Here is a 20,000-nt window from a genome sequence, read left to right on the forward strand (position 1 = left end):
GCGGAGTAAGATAATTGACAAAAATGTTGTTGTGGTCCTTTGCGATGAACAAATCTTGGAGGTGAACCTAGACTCACCTTTTCACGAACAGCTCGATCTTGTCTCGTGGATCCAGTTTCCTGATGTATGATGAACAGACGCCCTCATGCAATGGCCCTTTGCCGCCTGGAAAAAGCATTTGTACAATAATGAAATATAATACATGTGATTAAATATAAGTGATAAATAAGATAATTAGCCTTCAGGAATTAAGGTTAATTTTTTTTATTTCATACACTGGAAGATAAAGAATATGTATATTCTTTTTTTTTATTCAAATATGACTCAGAGGATACAAGCCATCTGAACCTCCTTTTCATCATCGTCTAATCTAATTCGGGACAATATAGAAGACGGTTGTTATTTGACCGAAGACATCTAAACTTTCGTATTCAGTTTTCCTACCCCTGGTCGCATAGATGAGGCTGGCAACTGTGAGAGTCAGTCTCCCTTCTTCGAAATCTGGCGAGGAACTCACTGAGTAGAGACGTGGCTGCAAGATGGGGAGGCGGCACAACAGGAGGCCTGCGTCCAACTTTACGCTCGAGAACTCATTCAGAACCTCCAGCAAGTTAGGATACTTCTCTTTCCTCCACCCGTGATACACATTGACGTCCTGAAAACCATTTAATAATAATACAGGGAGTCCCTAGTTAATGACGAACTCATTTAATGGCGCCTGTCTAGCGCCATAAAATTGGCGGTTTATGGCGCCATAACGGGCTGGGTTTCGGTTATCGGCGACATAACATATCTGACTGAGGCACCATTCACTGAAACTTGGCGCCATAAGCATCATAAATCACTGAGTTTCGGTTAATGGCTGTTTTTGCTAATCAGCACCCTGCCGAGAACGGAACCCCACTGAAAACCGGAGACTGCCTGTAATAACAAATAATAATAATAATGATAATAATAATATGCTTGGTGCCAACAGAGGCTAATTCTTTTTAGCATAAGTGAGCGACACACTAGATCCGAAACATTCTGACTCCTTAGATCACATCAAACAGGGAATGATCAGTCTCTCATTAAATAACACTGTCTTGGCTCACACACAGTCCTTTGCTTAAAACAAAACATAGGAATAATGGTACCTGTGAAGAAAGCAGCATTCAGTAACGGTGAATGAACATACCCTGACCTAACTGAAGCACAACATACCGTGGCTAAATGGTTCAGCTGAGATCGCTGCTTATTGTTGGTCGCCACTGAAGCCATCAATTTCAGTAGCTCTTGGGACGGAGGCGATGTGATGTCCAGGTATCTCTCCAGAAGGGTTCGGGTGCTGGCCACAGGCAGGATCGGATGAGGTACCCACGAGTCTTCTCAAGAAAATATTTATTAGAATGCATTCCTCTTTCAAAAATCTTCATGGTATTATTCAATTGTATTATGGTGAAACCTATGAACAGCTACTATCTGTTTAACATTCCCACCAAAACTCAAACACTGTGGACAGCTAATTATAAATTTTACGGCGTCATAAAACTGCACCTATAAAGGAAACTATAACTGTAATATCCTTTCAAAAGAAATCTTACAGAAATACCACAATCATGAAAGAATCAGAAGACCATTTCCAACGTCAAAAGAGAATTTGCTAATAAGCGACTTTTTTTTTTTTTATCCATTTCACGTCTCTCGAGAGGCCTACCTTCTCTTTGAGTGAGGATCTGGACACTCTTAGCTGGGTCTGGGCAGTTCACTAGTTTCTGAAGGATACCGTGGACCATGAGCTGACTGTTCGAAGGTAAAATGCCAATGTGGTCTCCTGCCACGTACTGCAAAGAGGGCTTGCTGCCTATGTTGACGGTCAGTTTGTGATACCACCTGATGAACATAAGAAAGTGAGGACGATATAGTACTTTTACTTTTCAGTACTTACTCAATTACTAAAGAATATCTGCTTACGAGCATGGTAAGTTATTAAAAACACCTAATAATGGGAAATGATGTTTAAGTAACCGAATTCAGCCGAGCCCCAAGTAGTCCCCATTGGACTGACGTTTTTACCAAAAAACTAATCATCAGTAATCAAGTCTACTAAATGAGTAAGCTTTTGAAGTAAGGCGACTGGATCTTTTGATTCGGCACATTCGATTTAGTTACAATTGACTTCACTGATCTCTAAAATTGTAATCAAAATTGAAATCCTGATCTCGAGAAAAACTCTACACAACTAGACAGGCTTTTTTTTTTTATCTATTCATGAACACCAAATCCTTTAGTACTATTTGGAGTCTACTCAAAACAAACATACCGGTAAATTCACACTTTAGGAAAGCCTGCAAAGCAATTTCATCATCTTGCCAATAAATGAAATTAAATTTTCTCGTCTTGAAAGATGAGGCAACACATATTTTGATAAGCTGCAGCAGACGAAAGTAAACTATACGCGATTTCCCAAAAAATACCCTAAAGAAATCACTGCATACTATTATTTTACTTTACAAAGCGATAATAGAAAGAAAGTGACAAGCAAAACATAACAGCAGATCATGTCAACAGACGGAGTTCAAGGATAACACCTAATGTCTTGATTTAAGCTTTAATCATTCCCGCTATCTTCTTGGTCATCAATTGCGACTCACTGGTGATTGCATTAGACTCAAATCGACTCAAACGGGGATGGAAGTTCCTTCCTTTCAATGCCAAGGAAGTAAGAGTAACCTCTCAAACACTGGCAATCATTATTTTTCAGGTTCCAGCGCATATTCGACTCTACTGACTAAGCCAATAAAAGCTACACATATTTAACTACATACGTAAGTTTTTTTTTTTTATGAAAATGTCTTTTATTATGTGAAGTTTGGATAAACATAAAAAAATCTGTTGATTATGTCCTTACTGATTTTATCTTAGATTTTTAACTTGAAAATCAGGAGAGATAGGTAGAAAAATCCCTTGAAAAATTCAGCATTCATTTTCCTCTCACCGAGTTCAGGAGTAAGTAGATGAGAGAAAGATCCTCAGAAGGACACTTGTAAGAGAGAGAGAGAGAGAGAGAGAGAGAGAGAGAGAGAGAGAGACTTACTTGTTTCCGCCTTCGTAAAGGGATTCACTTCTCACAACCGTACAAGTTTCGATATTTTTCTTGTGAACTGCCGAAAGTCCTGAAATAGTTTGGTATTTTTAATCATCCTAATTCTGGCAAGATTCTTGGATTCTTGCCAAAAGTGACTTTAAACAAGTCCATAATAGCTTTAAGCATTATTATTGCTCTCCTCTTGATGACTGCTTTTAAATATGACCCTATATATTACTCTTCTTCAGAAAGGACACTTTCCAAAGTATTTTATGGCCGAGTGGAAACAATACTACTGTAGAGGCATCTTCACCGTTCCAGTGGTAAACGGTTGTTCCGTTCCAGTGGTAAACAAACAACCGTTTAAAAGGAAATTTTGACACAGTGCTGGAGTCTATTATTTTAACTTTTTCAATGTTTAACTCTCAAACATATATAAAGGATGTTATATGTCTTGAATTTTAAATAAAAAGTGGGAAATTGATAAATTAAAACATGCAAGGAAGGAAAAGATTGAGAAGAAATCGGGTAACATGTAACAACGAATATACCATATGAATAATAATAATAATAATAATAATATTAAAAACAACAATATGAAGGTAGGAGATCCTCTCTCAAACATGTTTTGTTAAAGAGACAGATAGCATCAGTGGAGTTCATATTATATATGTTCTTTTTATTTCTTCTTACTTTCTTATCATCACGGCTAATATTTGCTAATAAGTGGCCGATGTTCATCTTCTGGATAAGGAAATGGCTTCTGAAAAATCAATTTATTCATATGGTAGTTAAAAGTGGCGTGTAATAGCCGTAGAGTTTGCCGTCGGGGAAATCGGTGACCTTCCGGATACTACCCTTCCAGTCCCCAACGTCCGCACGCGACGACCAGTGCGAGGATCTACATCTGGAACACGGCTTCACTCAGGGACTTGATCCCCTGATTCAGCCAATGAGAACTGAGCTCTCACAAGACAGTACCAGAACAAGCCCACCCTTCCTTAAGAATGAACCGATGATACGGTTGGAAACATTGGAATTCCGCTACGCCCTTTGGAAAACGACGAGGAATATTCTACACACGAGAATACAACAAATCCTGATTTCCAGACTCTGCATTTCGCGAACTCTACGGCGATTACTCGCCACTTCTAATTACCCAATGAATAAATTAATGTTTTTAGACGCTCTTTCATTATCCAGAATATGAACATCGGCCAGTTACTAGCAAATATCAGCCCTGATGAGAAAAAAATAAGAAGAAGAACTGAAAAGAACTGATGCTGTCATTCTCTTTAACATCAGCATCATCATAAGAATAATAAATCAGGCAGATTTGAATTAAAATTTAGATATTAGATTGAATAACCTCACGTGAATGTGATATTTGTATTCATCAAGACGGTATTTTTACTGCTTCACTTAGGGGTTAGGGTACATACATGAATACACAAAAGAAAGATACTGAATTTGGTGTACTCTCATAGCGCATTTACTGCGTGCAGTGGACTCACTCTATTTTTATTCCTTCAAAATTCTTGAGCCATCCGCAATAATTATTTACTAACTGATGTAGCTGAGTGGTATCCCATTATACCATGCACTGTCCAGTGTTCGTAACTCAGCATATATTACTCTAAGATTTATGAATTTCACTACAATGGACACTGAGAGTCCTTTTACTTCGCATCACAGAAAATGGTAATACTGTTAAGGAAAACTGTCCTAAATTGTGTGGCATAATTTGTGATACCGATCATTTCCACCATTAGTATTTACCATTCTGAGTGACCTTTGCTTAATATCCACTCTTCTGAAGACTTTTGTTAAACTAATTTGAATGACGCACAACTGTGCTTATCTGGCAGATTGGTCCCATTAGCCTGAACTGGTAAATTCTTTCGAATTGCAGAGGCCGTTGGGTTAGAATACCCAAATGCCCTTTTCTAGCTCCGGCCCAGAGAATGTATTGGAAAGGAAAAGGAAGGGCGAAGGGTTGGGCTTAACCAAGAAGGAAGAGAATCCTGTATCTATGGAGGAAGTTTTAGTCCTGTCAGTTAAAGGAAGACAAATTTTAAATCCGGAAAGCAAAAGGAAGAAGATAATTTTAAGGTTTACATTAGAAGAAAGATCCATGCAATCCAAGGACTGCCGAATTTCATGGAAAAGATGTGGCGTGACTGGTTTTACAGGGTTGCCTGATAGAAGAAGTTCAAAATAAAAAGCGAATTTTTGATATGTTTGGCATAAATAAGGAGTATCAAGACTGGTGGCCAATCAGGAAGAAAGTGGCAAGGGGCTGCTGGGCACATTGCTGCGATATAGCTGAAGTCTTTGTATTGTTCTCTTATGTCTGTTGGGTTCATTATGAAATTCAATGTAATCAGATCGATAAGATAAGAAATTGAAGAGTGACTTTATAAATTATACCATCAGACAAAACAAATGTTCTTAGGTAAAAAGAAAAGAAAAGTCACAGGTCATAAAAATGTTTACAAGTTAAGTGTCAGGACCAGGACTGGTTTTATGAGCTCTTGTCCCAAATACTTTCCGTTTCCATCTGAGAAGGGAGGTCTTCGAGGGTGCTACAGTCCAATAGGCGTCTAGCAAAGGTTCAGCATTACTAGATTCAACACTCGCACTTGTCTTAGTGTTGCAGCTTTTCTTGTACATTATTTTGATTTCATATTCAACTTGACATCATAGTTACAACTATAGCGCCATATTTCATTTCAATTTATCTGTTTAGTAATTATTTCAAACTTCCCTTAACGTTAGGTGGGGCTATTAAAACCAGCACTTAGAAAATATATCTATTTGGACAATTCTGTTGACATCTGATTGTAATGTATACATGTAAAATATAAACATGGTGGGTGCAATCCCAATGAACTCCTTCTACCAGTCAAAAATATCTTAAAATTATCTTATTTTCCGATATAAAGAAGCCATTACAAATGAGATGTGCAGTGAGAGGAGAGACATAGAGGAACACATACTAAAAGTCGAGGATTAATATGTTAACAGGTAAAACTAAAGTGAGCCACCCAACTGAAGGAGGCAAAAGGGAGTAACTAGAAGTTAGAAAAGGATTGGAAAATTAGGAATGAGTGGACCACTTACATCTCTTACGTAAGTGTTACTCTTATAAGCCTCTGTGATATCTGTGTAGATACAAAAATACAAGTAGCCATAGGGGCAAATATACAACTCTCTTTTCATTAAAGCTATTGGAGCAACCAGACTCTTTATGTCTCAGAAAAAGATGTTGCATTCTACAAGCAGTGGGTGAATTCTTCACCACCCAATTTCAAATGAACAGGTTACACAAACGACTTTATTCCCTAAATGGTACTGCTAGGGTTTGATTACTTGTGGAAGTAACCATATTTAGTGAAATGACTCAAACTTAAGAATTACCAATGCAGAAAGGTTCGACTTCATAGTCGATTTCGTAATGATTTCAGGAAAAACGTGTTGGAATAAATTCACCGTAAAAATATCTATGATTCTAGATACATGAAATACACGTACATCTATGATATACGTGTATATATATGTATATGTATACATATATATATATATATATATATATATATATATATATATATATATATAGAAACTAGAGTATGTGCATGAATACATAATGAGAAATATATACAAAAGCTACGTGAATGTTTGATATTACAGGAAGGCAGGTACACCCAATTCTCTACCATCTTCAGCTTTTCCTCGAAAATTCACTTCTTACCTTTTGCAAACGGGACTTGCCCATTTTGATCGGCAAGTCTGACTTGCTTGCTACTAGTGATCTGACTTGCAACATAAATATCAGGGGTTGTGTAATCTACCTGGAAGCGACCACAGCAGACCTGGAAGGATAAAGTGAAAAGACAATAAAAAATTTTCCGAGGAATATGAAATATTACTTTTAAATTTTCACTCATTTCTGGGGTCCTTTACATTGTGCTCCGAATTAGGCTCACACAATGAATTCAGGGTTATTTCTATATAGATATTTATGGAAGGATAAAACATCTGCTCATTCGAAAATCAGATCCTTTTGCGACTTTCACAAAAGGATCTGATATGTTAATTTGAAAATCAAAATCAAAATGAACAGCTTTTACCTCCAAAAGCTGATTCGCCCACGCATTGAAGGTCTCTTGCTGATTTTCCGTTTCGTCTCCGCAGGTCAACTCCAAGATCCTGTCTCCTCCAAGAGTGAACATGAGGTTGTCGATGTATTTACCAAAGGAGCAGTAGTACTTGTAGTTAGTTGACCCAAGAGCAAACACAGCAAAGCTATCGGAAGAATACCACCGGGTTGGGTAAATTATATAATCGAGCAATATCTTTCACATAACAGTTTTGTAGAAATGTTTCTTCCAGATGAGCTACACGACACTGGACAATGCATGAAGCCTCGATGGCGCTAAAAATAAAGCAAAATGAGACAGTCCTCCAAAAGTATGTCAAAAAAAAAAAAAAAAAAAAAAAAAAAAAACTCACGAGACGTCTGTCGCTGGATCGAGATGTTTGAAGAGGCTGTTCGTGCTCTTGGCCAGGTTACAGTTGCTCTTGTAGAGGCTGGAGGAGCTCAGGTAATAACTGGGCACAATCCCGTCCAAGTGGGGCCCATCCTTGCTTTCGGAATCCTTCCGACGACGCAACTTCCTGACGAGGCGATGGAAGAAGCCACTGTTCTTCTTGCTCAGGAGCTTTTTCTCAATTGGGAGGCCGCTGTCGGAACTGGTGCTCGCGCTGATGCCATTGCTGTGGGAGCGGATTTCACCCGTCAGAATCACGGGTAATGAGATAATTAAATGCTTTAACATTATACACACACACACACACACACACACACACATACATATATATATGTTATATATATATTATATATATATATATATATATATATGTATATATATATAATATAATATATATATATATAGATATATATATATATATATATATATAAGGATTTCACACCGATCAGAATTCACGGATAACGAAATAATTAAATGATTCTTTTTATAACATTTTATATATATATATATAATATTATATATATATATATTATATATATATATATAGATTTCACCGATCAGAATTCACGGATAATGAGATAATTAAATACTTTATCAAATTATTATTAATATACGTATATACTTTCATATTCACACAATCCTTTCAATCTCAATTAAAATGATTATACTTACACTTTGACATCCTCGTAATCATCCCAGAAAGGTAACCTGAAATAAAAGGAAGAGAATAAATAGTCAATTCATGATCTTAGCATCCTTTAAAGATTCAACAGAAAACGATGCAAAGAAAGACGTATTACATGATTATTGTCAGGCTACTCTGGTAAAACCAGTCTACCAACACAATGATGAAATTGCTTGGCAAATACTACTCACATATTCTCGTCTGAGCCGTTGGCATTACTCCTCTCTCGAAGTTCGTACAAACTCTTTGCGAATTCCTGCAGCCATAAATAAGTAAGTCTTCTCATATAAATGCAATTTTATAGTATCAAAAGATGTATAAACATTGAAGTTTGCTTTGTTGGAAATTTTTTTTGGTGAATGTTACAGAGAGAGAGACTTACTTTTCCATTCTGGGGTGGTTCGCCGACGCCAGTTGTAGAAGCCAATATGACCACCAAGGTTTCGTTGTGCAGTTTGCTGACGTCATAGTCGTCCATGCAGGCGACCTGATAAAAGATCCCGTTCTCTTTAGGTCGTCTATTGATAAGGAGCTCTAACGCACTCAAATAAATCACTTACAGAATCTTTATGGTTGATTAATTCTATATGTTTGTTTGTTTGTTTGTATGGTGTTTTTACGTTGCCTGGAACCAGTGGTTATTCAGCAACGGGACCAACGGCTTTACGTGACTTCCGAACCACGTCGAGAGTGAACTTCCATCACCAGAAATAAACATCTCTGACCCCTCAATGGAATGACCGAGAATCGAACTCGCGGCCACCGAGGTGACAGGCAAAGACCATACCAACCACGCCAATGAGGCGCTGATTAATGCTATATGATGCACTGCACAACTGAAGTTATCATTCCACCTCTCCACTTCTTCAACTTACCTCGGGGTTGAACCTGTGGCTGAAGATGCCGTAAAGGGTGTCGGCATATCCTTGGGACTTTCCCGTCTCGGAGGCGTAGATGATGGCGATGCGAACTCTCTTGGCCAGGGCAGCAGCATAAAGGGTAGTGGAGAAAACAACCGCCCTGGCAAATAATGAGAAAATATGTAAATCTGTACTCATCCATGACTCACAGTTATGTCTATTTGCGGCTCAGTGATAAAAACTACCACTTCGTCAGCGAGAGACCTACGATAGGACCAATTTCTCAAAAAATCCTTCGTGCTTATGCTGACCTTAGCAATGGACTAATTAATTAACTAGTGGTTAGTCAATTGTGTTGGGTAGCTCGCAGAGTGAACGTCTTAAGGGTTAGGTATCCTATCCCCAACCCCCAACCGCCAACCCCACCCCCCAAAAAAAAAATTCTTACAAAGAACCAGGAGGTTTGCACCCTCTGGAGCCATCAAGTAAAAGGCTGTAAACAGTACTTGAAAAAGTATCCATTTCAATATCTTCAGATCAAGAGTATAGAAAAGTACATCATAAACATAACACGGTATCCCTCAGACAGTGCAATTGAAAAAAAACTACTTATCATGCTTAAGAGTCCAAAGACATTATGCTTAAGAGTACTGAAACTTTTGGTCATCCAATCTCCAACTTACAGGGCCGCTTTCTTGAACTTGCCGATGGCCCCTGAGCCATCGTGAGACGACTCCCCACTCAGCATCTTTTCCTGCCTCTCGTTCGCTATCCACGCCGGGATCTGGTACTCGTACCCGGGTTTCATGTAATAGAGCGACATCTCCTGGTGGAACACGGGCGTGAGAGAGCCCGAGATTGGCGGGACTACCCAAGCCCAGTCGGCTGGACAGCCGCCTCGTTGCCGATATTCGTTGCTGTGGAACTGCATGAAGGTCTCCGCAGCCGTGTGATGGTCGACGATGGTCACCTCCTGCTCCTGTTATTAATATTAGAGGATTAAGTAACTTTAAATATACCAGTAAACTGCAAAAGGAGAAAAGATACCTATGAGAATTGGTATAAGTAATATTTCCCCTGAGGTGTCACAGATCCATAAACGTCAAAAGTCTCTGGGGACAATGTTCCTGATGTAAAAAAAAAAAAAAAAAAAGAATTACTGCCGATGTTAGATCGACAGGCTTTGTCATGGTATATATATAAAAAAAGTCAGTTTTTCTGGGTGTCACGTAAAAACTACCTTCTAGAGAAAAGTTTTCATGATTTTCATCGTCTTTTGTGAAGCAACTTTGTAGTGTAGAGAAACTTTGTTAATGAATTTAAGACAAAGATGTCATGTAATGTCATGAAACATCTTGGAGAATTGTTTTGGGATAACACTAAATCACTGATACACACAAACAGAGCTTTTTGCCCTCACTCTTATATAGTACTGTACTGTTTGTCTTCATAACTTAAGGACCTCTCTTGTTGATTGTATTATTGGTGCTTATTGTCCCAAATATCGTGCCAAATTTTGAATATTTATTACAATGTAATGGATTTGATGACGAATCTTTCTCACTTGTCATTTCATCAAATATTTGCCAATTTCTTGATCTGCAACTTTCTTTAGTATATCAAAAATCTACAAGTTTATTGCCGGTTGAGGACGGATCTTGATTCTAAACCTCTACGACTAAATGTGCTAAGATGTCCGCCTTCTGAGGCTGATACTGTTTTCACTTCCTTACCTTGAAAGAGTGTAAGACAGCTATGTTAAGTTCCAGGGTCGCCTTGTCCTTCCAGAGGCTCATTGGAGATTTGGTGTCGAGGCCGAGCTTCTCTCCCAATACCTGTGGAACAATGAGTTGAGCTGAATATAAAATTTAGGCCAAGGGCCAAGCACTGGGACCTATGAAGTCATTCAGCGCTGAAATGGAAATTGACAGTAAAAGGTTTGAAAGGTGTAATAGGAGGAAAACCTCAAAGCAGTTGCAGTATGAATCAAGTGTTAGGAGAGGGTGTAAAGTACGATAAAGAGAATATGAAAGGAAGTACAGTAAAAGGAACGAAAGTGCTTGCAGCTAGGGGCCAAAGGCACGCTTCAAAGAACCTTAAGTAATGCCTACAGCGCACCACATGCCTGTGGAATAATAAATCATTTCTGCAATAAAAAAAAGTAACACTTGTTCTGGTGAAAAAAATGAGATGGGTTGGTCACTTCATGGGGGATGAATACAGGAAGTGTGCAAAATCTAATGTTGCATTAATGGTAATACAAATATTTTGCGGATTCATCTGCACTTATGAGGGGAAACCAGTCCCTCAATTTTTCAAAACCGGTTTTGTTTTGGATGTACGAAATGTCAGTTAAGGAGTGGAAAAAGAAATTTATACTAGAAACCTAGCCCTGGAATCTGAGGGATTATTCAGCGCGAAATGTCGGTTTTGTCCACATGTAGAGTGAGTGCTGTCTCATGCATTTCGTTTGCGCCCTTTTGGATATGAAACCGAATGTAAATGATCATGTTTCAGAAAGTTTTACCCCAGATGCTTTCTTGCGAAGGACATCCTCCCATCAGACCAGTCAAATCTCCCCTCTCTCACTATTTGTGTTAAGCAATAATTGTCATGATTCTATGCCTGATAGTTTCGTCGAGGAAAACAGCGAAACAAAGTGATTTCACATTCCTTTTAGCCCACCTGCAACAAGACTACTGATTACGGAAGAAACACTTTTACTACAAGATTAACAGACCCTGGATTTGCAAACTCGGTCCAAAAGTAACATCTCCCTGAATGAAAAATAACATTGAACTGTGATTCGTGAATTTCCATAATTACCGACAACATGTTATATCGCTGGACATCGCAGAGGTCCCTGGTGGCGATCTCGGAGGCCATGTACCACCCGTTGAAGGGCGCCGCCGTGTACTGGATTCCTCCGCAGTCCAGCATCATGGAGGCAACTGCCGGAATTGCGAACCACTTCAGATTCAGCTCCTCGAACCAATCATACCTATAACAAAACGACAGGTTTCAAATGTTGTGAGTATATATATATATATGTATATATATATATATATATATATATATATATATATATATATATATATATATATATATATATATATATATATATACGTGAGTCTGATCACATCACCGTGATTCAAATATACGCATTAAGCGAAAAATGTCCTTTAATATTTAATTTGCTCTACCTCAGAATATACTTTCATATATGTTAACTGAAGGGGAATTTTTAGTTGATAATAATTTCGTCGGCTCCAGGCGCAAACCTAGGAACTAAGAAATCAGGAAGTACAGTAACGCGCCTTTAACCACACAACTACCACGAGAGGATATAAGTTGTAGTTTAATGCGTGTGTGTATATTTATATATATATATATATATATATATATATATATATATATATATATATATATATATATACACTTATATTTCAAAATCGATCTGTTTCCTCTCTCGGGAGATGACTCCAGAGAGAGAAAGAGAGAGAAAAAAACAGCACAACAGTCACGGTCACATTCACACTTTAAATGTTGGATGTGGATGAACCCACTATGCAGTATGTACTCAAAGTCTATCCTACATCGACGACGTGATGAAGCCATCTAAAAAAACGAGACCATCTTTACACCTGTGCACACTTCTTAATACTCCGGCCTTTTTCATTCTTCAACCTGTGTTCTTTCACCTAAGTCTTGGGAACTACTCATCTTAAAAGCTTCAAATTTTCCCCTCTCATTCAAGCCACATTTCACACTTGTAAAGGATATTTACTACGACTTATTCATTCATTCATTCCATTTTTTGCGTCCATCAACACTTCTCTGTTCTCCCCAACCTTTTTCTAACATCCTGCTGCTCTCTTGGATTAATTATCCTAAAGATAAAGCTCTTCCCTCTATGACATTGACAGAAACATTCATTTCCTCATGTCTCTGACTTTCACACTTACCCACATTACCTCACTCTTGCTAACATTCACTTTCAACTTTCTCCTCTTACAAACACTTTCCACCTTTTCCTAGTCTCTGTGGTTTCTCTCCACTATCATCATCATTTTAAAGATATCTTCCTCCAACTCTTGTACCCATGTATACACACACAACACACACACACACACACACACACACATACACACACATACCCATGGCTGAAACGAGCTCCTGATCTGGTTCTGTTTGTTTTTACTTGCCATTTTCGTACAGCCAACAAACAACATATCTGAACTTTGTTATCATACTCACTCTGGGTGCTTGAATTTCACCATGAGAACCTTTTCCTGCGGGATTTCGAACCATTCCGGTTCACCTGTACGTGTTGACACCACAAAGGGAAGGACGTCGAAGCGACCACCACTGCCCTTCCAGCCCATCTTCTGGCACATCTGAATCGTGAAGAAGAAGAAGAAGAAGAAGACAAACGATGAGGAAGATGTGATCTGCATCAGCGGAATTCAGTGCTACTGTATTATATTCAGACATGCCATTTAGACAATCGTATTCGTAATGAGTGCCACTTCGATCTGATGAGAGCTAAAGCGCTTTTGGATCACTTATAGTTTTGTGATACTGACGTAGAAATATGCAGGAAAATGAATGACACCGGAAAACTATAGATAAATGAACTGTGAGACTACATTCACTATTATTTTACCATGATGCTTATATTCATTACATTATCGTTTACCCTTCTGTTATGAATATCACTGATGTCATGTATAATAAATGCACCTCCTACGTACTATGTGTTATATTTCCCTATTTCATTATGAATATGGCAATGATCCGAGGACATGGTAACATTTGTATTTTTCCCGCCTCTGTCTACTTGTATCTTCTTCCCAGCTGGTTCCCATTTTTTATATGGGGTCGCCGTTTCGGATGAACCGTTTCCATCTATTTCTATCCTGCGCTTCTGCCTCGTCAATTCCCTTGTCACGTAAGTCTCCTCTCACACAGTCCTTCCATCTCTTTCTTGGTATCCCTCTTCTTCTTCTTCCGTGAACCTCCATCCCCATGGTATGTCTCCCAGCGTGGTCCTCATCTCTCCTCAAAAGGTGTCCATACCATCTCAGCCTCCCCTCCTACACTTTCTTTGATATTTCCACCAGCTTAGTCGACCGCCCTATGTAGTCATTTCTGATCCTATCCCCATCTACTTGCATATACTACTCTAACGAACCTACTTGCTTCTGCAATGTTTCCTTCCTCCCTTCAAGAGAAACGGTCACACGAAGTAGTAAGCCCTATTATGGCTCAATAAGGAGCCCCCAACAAAAACTTTGACACCTGTCGCGCAACTTCTGGAGATGGAGGGCATTCAATTCTTAAAGTTTTTAATGTTGCTCGTGTAACAGAGGCGAAAAAACTACAGAAGAAGCCGAATTTACTCCCTTTGTAAAGTAAGAAAAGTTATACGAGCCAGGAAAACAGAAACGGGAAAACATTCTAAACCCTGGCAGTAGAAGGAACGAAGCAGTCACGCAGCCATGTCATCAGAGGTTAGTCGGTTTCTTGTAACAAACGCCTTTGCAAAACTGTGACGCTGAAGAGCCTCAATGCGAGTAACACTGGGTCACAATGATGTTCGAGAGCCACAGAAGTGGGTTAGTGAGTGCAAGAGTTATATAAAGCTTTCTTAAAAGTACGCAGAAGGAAAAAAGGTTTGAAAGTCTTCCCAGAGTTCAAGTTTGGCGTAAGGCCGCGATAAGCATTCATACTCCTCGAGACGGGCGATATACTACAGCGGCCAAGTTATCCTCATTCCACTGACCATGAATCTCGGGCAGGGGTTCCCAAACTGCGGGTCATGACCCCCAAAAGGGGTCATGAGCCTTTTTCTGGGGGTCATGGAGGATCCAAGATTTTGATTTGCTTGTATCAAAATACAAGTACAGCCTTCTCATTAAAATACACGATTAAATCAGTCCTTGTTAATAAACATTAATAAGCATTTTTGTTTGTTGTTATTGCTCTCTCTGCTGTGATTAATCTTTAATTTAATGTTTAAAATGTATCTGCGCCATTGGGAATGAGTACATTTTCAGAAGGCTTATAAAGGTGGGGGTCATGGTAGGTTTGGTATTATTAGAAAGGGGGTCACGTACTGGAAAAGCTTGGGAACCACTGAATTCTAGGGAATTCTGATATATGAAATTAAATTCTTCGGCAGCATGTAGTCAGTGTGTGTGTGTGTGTGTGTGTGTATCTTCAAGTAACAAAAGTAGAAATGGAAACAGATAACTGAGGGGAACACGAGTAATTTTTACTATAACTGACATCGTCTTTGGCAGAACCGACCTTGGTGAAGTCCTTGAAGGCGGGATCGCCAATGACAGTGCCATCGGGCTGCTCGTACCCGGCGAAGGCGATCAGCTGCTGATTCCAGACGCGAAAGTCTCTCTGGCCGGTCCTCCGTTGAGGGAACACGGTGATCGTCGATCTGATTCGACAAGTACAAGTAAATGAAAGAGAATGATACACAAAAATCAAATGACAAGACTTAAATTCCACTCTTTACCCTCGAAGTGTATTCTTTACAAACATACAAACGAATGAGCGAGACGTACCGAATGTTGCCCTCATTTGTTGCGTAGTCAAGGTGTTCCAGAATCAATTCAAACATCTCCCTTCCCGTTTTGACGTTTCTTCCGTCAATCACCTGAAAGGTATTGCTTAGTCAAAAGCAGTTCAATTACAAGAGCTACGATGTGAGCGTAAGCTATTATCTTTTTCTTGATAACATTAAGATTAGCTTCAATAATATCACTTGTATAAATAATAATAAGGATAATAAGGAGAACTGAGAAGATTCTGTATAAAATGAATGCCACTGAAACAGCTATAATAATAATAATAATAATAATAATAATATTAATAATAATAATAATAATAATAATAATAATAATAATAAGGATGCTGATGATGAGGTATCAAACAACGATACACGAAGAAACACCGAAGAAGTAACAGAGAGGACGGAATGGGTAGAAAAGATTAGATAATGGATGGAGCCAGATACAAAGAGAACAAAGATCCTCTCCATGAAAGCCTACAACACCAAGAAATTAAGGGAGAAAACAAGTGAGGTCAATGAAATAGTGAGCATAATACACACCACCAGTATCACAGAAACAAATAACTTGGCATATGCAGGAGCAAGATTAGTAGCAGAACTGATGGGGATTCGAATACCAACACCACCAGCACAATCAACCCAACAGAAACCAAAACAGCAACCACCTTGGAAAAGGCGCCTAAAAACAAGGGAGGAACTCAACGAGAAATACAAAGTACAAGAGAGGGGACTAAACAACACAATAGAAGATGTAAAACAGAGGCTTAAGGCCAAAGCACATAAGATCCAACGGTACATGAACAGGACTAAGGGATACCAAAAGAACAAACTATTCGGAACCAACCAGAAAAGACTATACAGCCAACTAAGAGGGGAAGACAACCACCAAGAAATTCCTGAATCCGAACCAAGTAAGAGACTCTGGGAAAACATATGGAGCAATCCGGTATCACACAACAAACATGCAACATGGCTCCAGGAAGTCAAGGAAGAAGAAACAGGGAGAATAAAACAAAGATTCACAGACATCACGACAGACACAGTCAGACACCAACTAAAGAAAATGCCAAACTGGAAAGCCCCAGGTCCTGATGAAGTCCATGGATACTGGCTCAAAAACTTCAAGGCCCTACACCCACGAATAGCAGAACAACTCCAGCATTGTATCTCAAATCACCATGCACCCAAATGGATGACCACAGAAAGAACATCCTTAGTACAAAAAGACAAGAGTAAGGGAAATATAGCCAGTAACTACAGGCCTATCACCTTCCTACCAATAATGTGGAAGTTACTAACAGGTATCATCAGTGAAAGGCTATACAACTACCTAGAGGAGACAAACACCATCCTCCACCAACAGAAAGGCTGCAGAAGGAAGTGTAGGGGCACAAAAGACCAGCTCATGATAGACAAAATGGTAATGAAGAACAGTAGGAGAAGGAAAACCAACCTAAGCATGGCATGGATAGACTATAAGAAAGCCTTCGACATGATACCACACACATGGCTAATAGAATGCCTGAAAATATATGGGACAGACGAAAACACCATCAGCTTCCTCAAAAATACATTGCGCAACTGGAATACAATACTTAAAGCTCTGGAATAAGACTAGCAGAGGTTAATATCAGGAGGGGGATCTTCCAGGGCGACTCACTGTCCCCACTGCTCTTTGCAGTAGCCATGATTCCCATGACAAAAGTACTACAGAAGATGGATACCGGGTACCAACTCAAGAAAAGAGGCAACAGAATCAACCATCTGATGTTCATGGACGACATCAAGCATTATGGTAAGAGCATCAAGGAAATAGATACCCTAATCCAGACTGTACGGATTGTATCTGGGGACATCAGGATAGAGTTTGGAATAGAAAAATGCGCCTTAGTCAACATACAAATGGGCAAAGTAACGAGAACTGAAGGGATAAAGCTACCAGATGGGAGCAACATCAAACACATAGATAAGACTGGATACAAATACCTGGGAATAATGGAAGGAAGGGATATAAAACACCAAGAGATGAAGGACACGATCAAGAAAGAATATATGCAGAGACTCAAGGCGATACTCAAGTCAAAACTCAACGCCGGAAATATGATAAAAGCCATAAACACATGGGCAGTGCCAGTAATCAGATACAGCGCAGGAATAGTGGAATGGACGAAGGTAGAACTCCGCAGCATAGATCAGAAAACCAGGAAACATATGACAATACACAAAGCACTACACCCAAGAGCAAATACGGACAGACTATACATAACACGAAAGGAAGGAGGGAGAGGACTACTAAGTATAGAGGACTGCGTCAACATCAAGAACAGAGCACTGGGGCAATATCTGAAAACCAGTGAAGACGAGTGGCTAAAGAGTGCATGGGAAGAAGGACTAATAAAAGTAGACGAAGACCCACAAATATACAGAGACATGAGAATGACAAACAGAACAGAGGACTGGCACAACAAACCAATGCACGGACAATACATGAGACAGACTAAAGAACTAGCCAGCAATGACACATGGCAATGGCTACAGAGGGGAGAGCTAAAGAAGGAAACTGAAGGAATGATAACAGCGGCACAAGATCAGGCCCTAAGAACCAGATATGTTCAAAGAACGATAGACGGAAATAACATCTCTCCCATATGTAGGAAGTGCAATACGAAAAATGAAACCATAAACCACATAGCAAGCGAATGCCCGGCATGATTCAGTGGCAAAAGCCCTCCACTGGAGCCTGTGCAAGAAACATCAGCTACCTTGCAGTAATAAGTGGTACGAGCACCAACCTGAGGGAGTGATAGAAAACGATCAGGCAAAGATCCGCTGGGACTATGGTATCAGAACAGATAGGGTGATACGTGCAAATAGACCAGACGTGACGTTGACTGACAAAATCAAGAAGAAAGTATCACTCATTGATGTCGCAATACCATGGGACACCAGAGTTGAAGAGAAAGAGAGGGAAAAAATGGATAAATATCAAGATCTGAAAATAGAAATAAGAAGGATATGGGATATGCCAGTGGAAATCGTACCCATAATCATAGGAGCACTAGGCACGATCCCAAGATCCCTGAAAAGGAATATAGAAAAACTAGAGACTAAAGTAGCTCCAGGACTCATGCAGAAGAATGTGATCCTAGAAACGGCGCACATAGTAAGAAAAGTGATGGACTCCTAAGGAGGCAGGATGCAACCCGGAACCCCACACTATAAATACCACCCAGTCGAATTGGAGGACTGTGATAAAGCAAAAAAAAAAAAAATAAAATAAAAAAAATAATACATTTTCATTAAAAGTAATGGCTACTTCAGCAGCGTTACACTTGTAGAGATTCTTCTCTATTTTCCGAATAGCGGCTTTTTTTCCGTTCTACTTAAACAGGCAAGTAGAGCGCCTATTGAGGTCATGATCAAATAGTGTCAAAATAGGTGTATATATTTGAATTTTACAGATAAACTATGATACCATAGTCATCAAAGTCATTAACGATTTTCTCTCTCTCTCTCTCTCTCTCTCTCTTTCTTGAAGCGGTGTCCGTCCTCCTTATATTTGGGGGATGTTTGGCAGCTCCAGACGAAAGCTCGCTTCAAGAGAGAGAGAGAGAGAGAGAGAGAGAGAGAGAGAGAGAGAGAGAGAGAGAGAGAAAATCGTTAATGACTTTGATGACTGTGATATCATAGCTTATCTGTAAAATTCAAATATGTACACCGATTTTGAGCCTGTATTTGATCATGACCATTATAGGCGCTCTACTAGCCTGTTTAAGTAGCACGGAAAAAGCCGCTATTCGGAAAATAGAGAAGAATCTCTACAAGTGTTACGCTGCTGAAGAAGCCATTACTTTTAATAAAGTATGCTTGAGAGAGGGTCTGCTTCCTAAGTACAATAATAATAATAATAATAATAATAATAATAATAATAATAATAATAATAATAATAATAATAACGTAGTCTGCCTGTTCATCATTTAAAGATTTCTTTAGATTGTAGATTCCTTTCCTCAAACCATGTATTTTTACTTATTAATCATGCAACAGTTCTTGATAGCATGCAAGTCTATGTTTAACCAAACTTTTTTATAATTTGCCTACCCACTTCCGTATCTAAGCACGAGACCATTTACAAATGTAAACAAAAATCAATTTTAACCCAATACATATACGTATATACATATATATCATTACATATATCTTTGACTGCCTCACTTACATGCAGTTTGTTCCATGTGATTCGGCCGAT

At 39.0% G+C, this 20,000-nt stretch overlaps 1 protein-coding gene across 1 annotated transcript in view; it reads right to left on the bottom strand.

Annotated features, from left to right (window-relative positions):
• Positions 1-20,000, bottom strand: part of LOC135208569 (nitric oxide synthase, salivary gland-like) — a 34,319-nt gene that overhangs the window by 7,728 nt on the left and 6,591 nt on the right. Inside the window, exons 4-22 of the mRNA XM_064240897.1 lie at positions 19,971-20,000; positions 15,744-15,835; positions 15,475-15,616; positions 13,420-13,559; positions 11,989-12,163; positions 10,896-10,997; positions 9,846-10,141; positions 9,178-9,322; positions 8,685-8,789; positions 8,494-8,558; positions 8,290-8,325; positions 7,580-7,843; positions 7,198-7,372; positions 6,819-6,939; positions 3,077-3,155; positions 1,697-1,872; positions 1,204-1,364; positions 445-655; positions 78-165 (exon numbers count right to left, since the gene is read on the bottom strand). The exon at positions 19,971-20,000 is cut by the window's right edge and continues 133 nt beyond it. Coding sequence (XP_064096967.1) covers positions 78-165; positions 445-655; positions 1,204-1,364; positions 1,697-1,872; positions 3,077-3,155; positions 6,819-6,939; positions 7,198-7,372; positions 7,580-7,843; positions 8,290-8,325; positions 8,494-8,558; positions 8,685-8,789; positions 9,178-9,322; positions 9,846-10,141; positions 10,896-10,997; positions 11,989-12,163; positions 13,420-13,559; positions 15,475-15,616; positions 15,744-15,835; positions 19,971-20,000 — 2,603 coding nt within the window. The remainder of the gene's footprint in view (positions 1-77; positions 166-444; positions 656-1,203; positions 1,365-1,696; positions 1,873-3,076; positions 3,156-6,818; positions 6,940-7,197; positions 7,373-7,579; positions 7,844-8,289; positions 8,326-8,493; positions 8,559-8,684; positions 8,790-9,177; positions 9,323-9,845; positions 10,142-10,895; positions 10,998-11,988; positions 12,164-13,419; positions 13,560-15,474; positions 15,617-15,743; positions 15,836-19,970) is intronic.

The sequence above is a fragment of the Macrobrachium nipponense genome, chromosome 35 (genome assembly GCF_015104395.2).
Source record: "Macrobrachium nipponense isolate FS-2020 chromosome 35, ASM1510439v2, whole genome shotgun sequence".
In the NCBI taxonomy this organism is placed as follows: Eukaryota; Metazoa; Arthropoda; class Malacostraca; order Decapoda; family Palaemonidae; genus Macrobrachium; species Macrobrachium nipponense.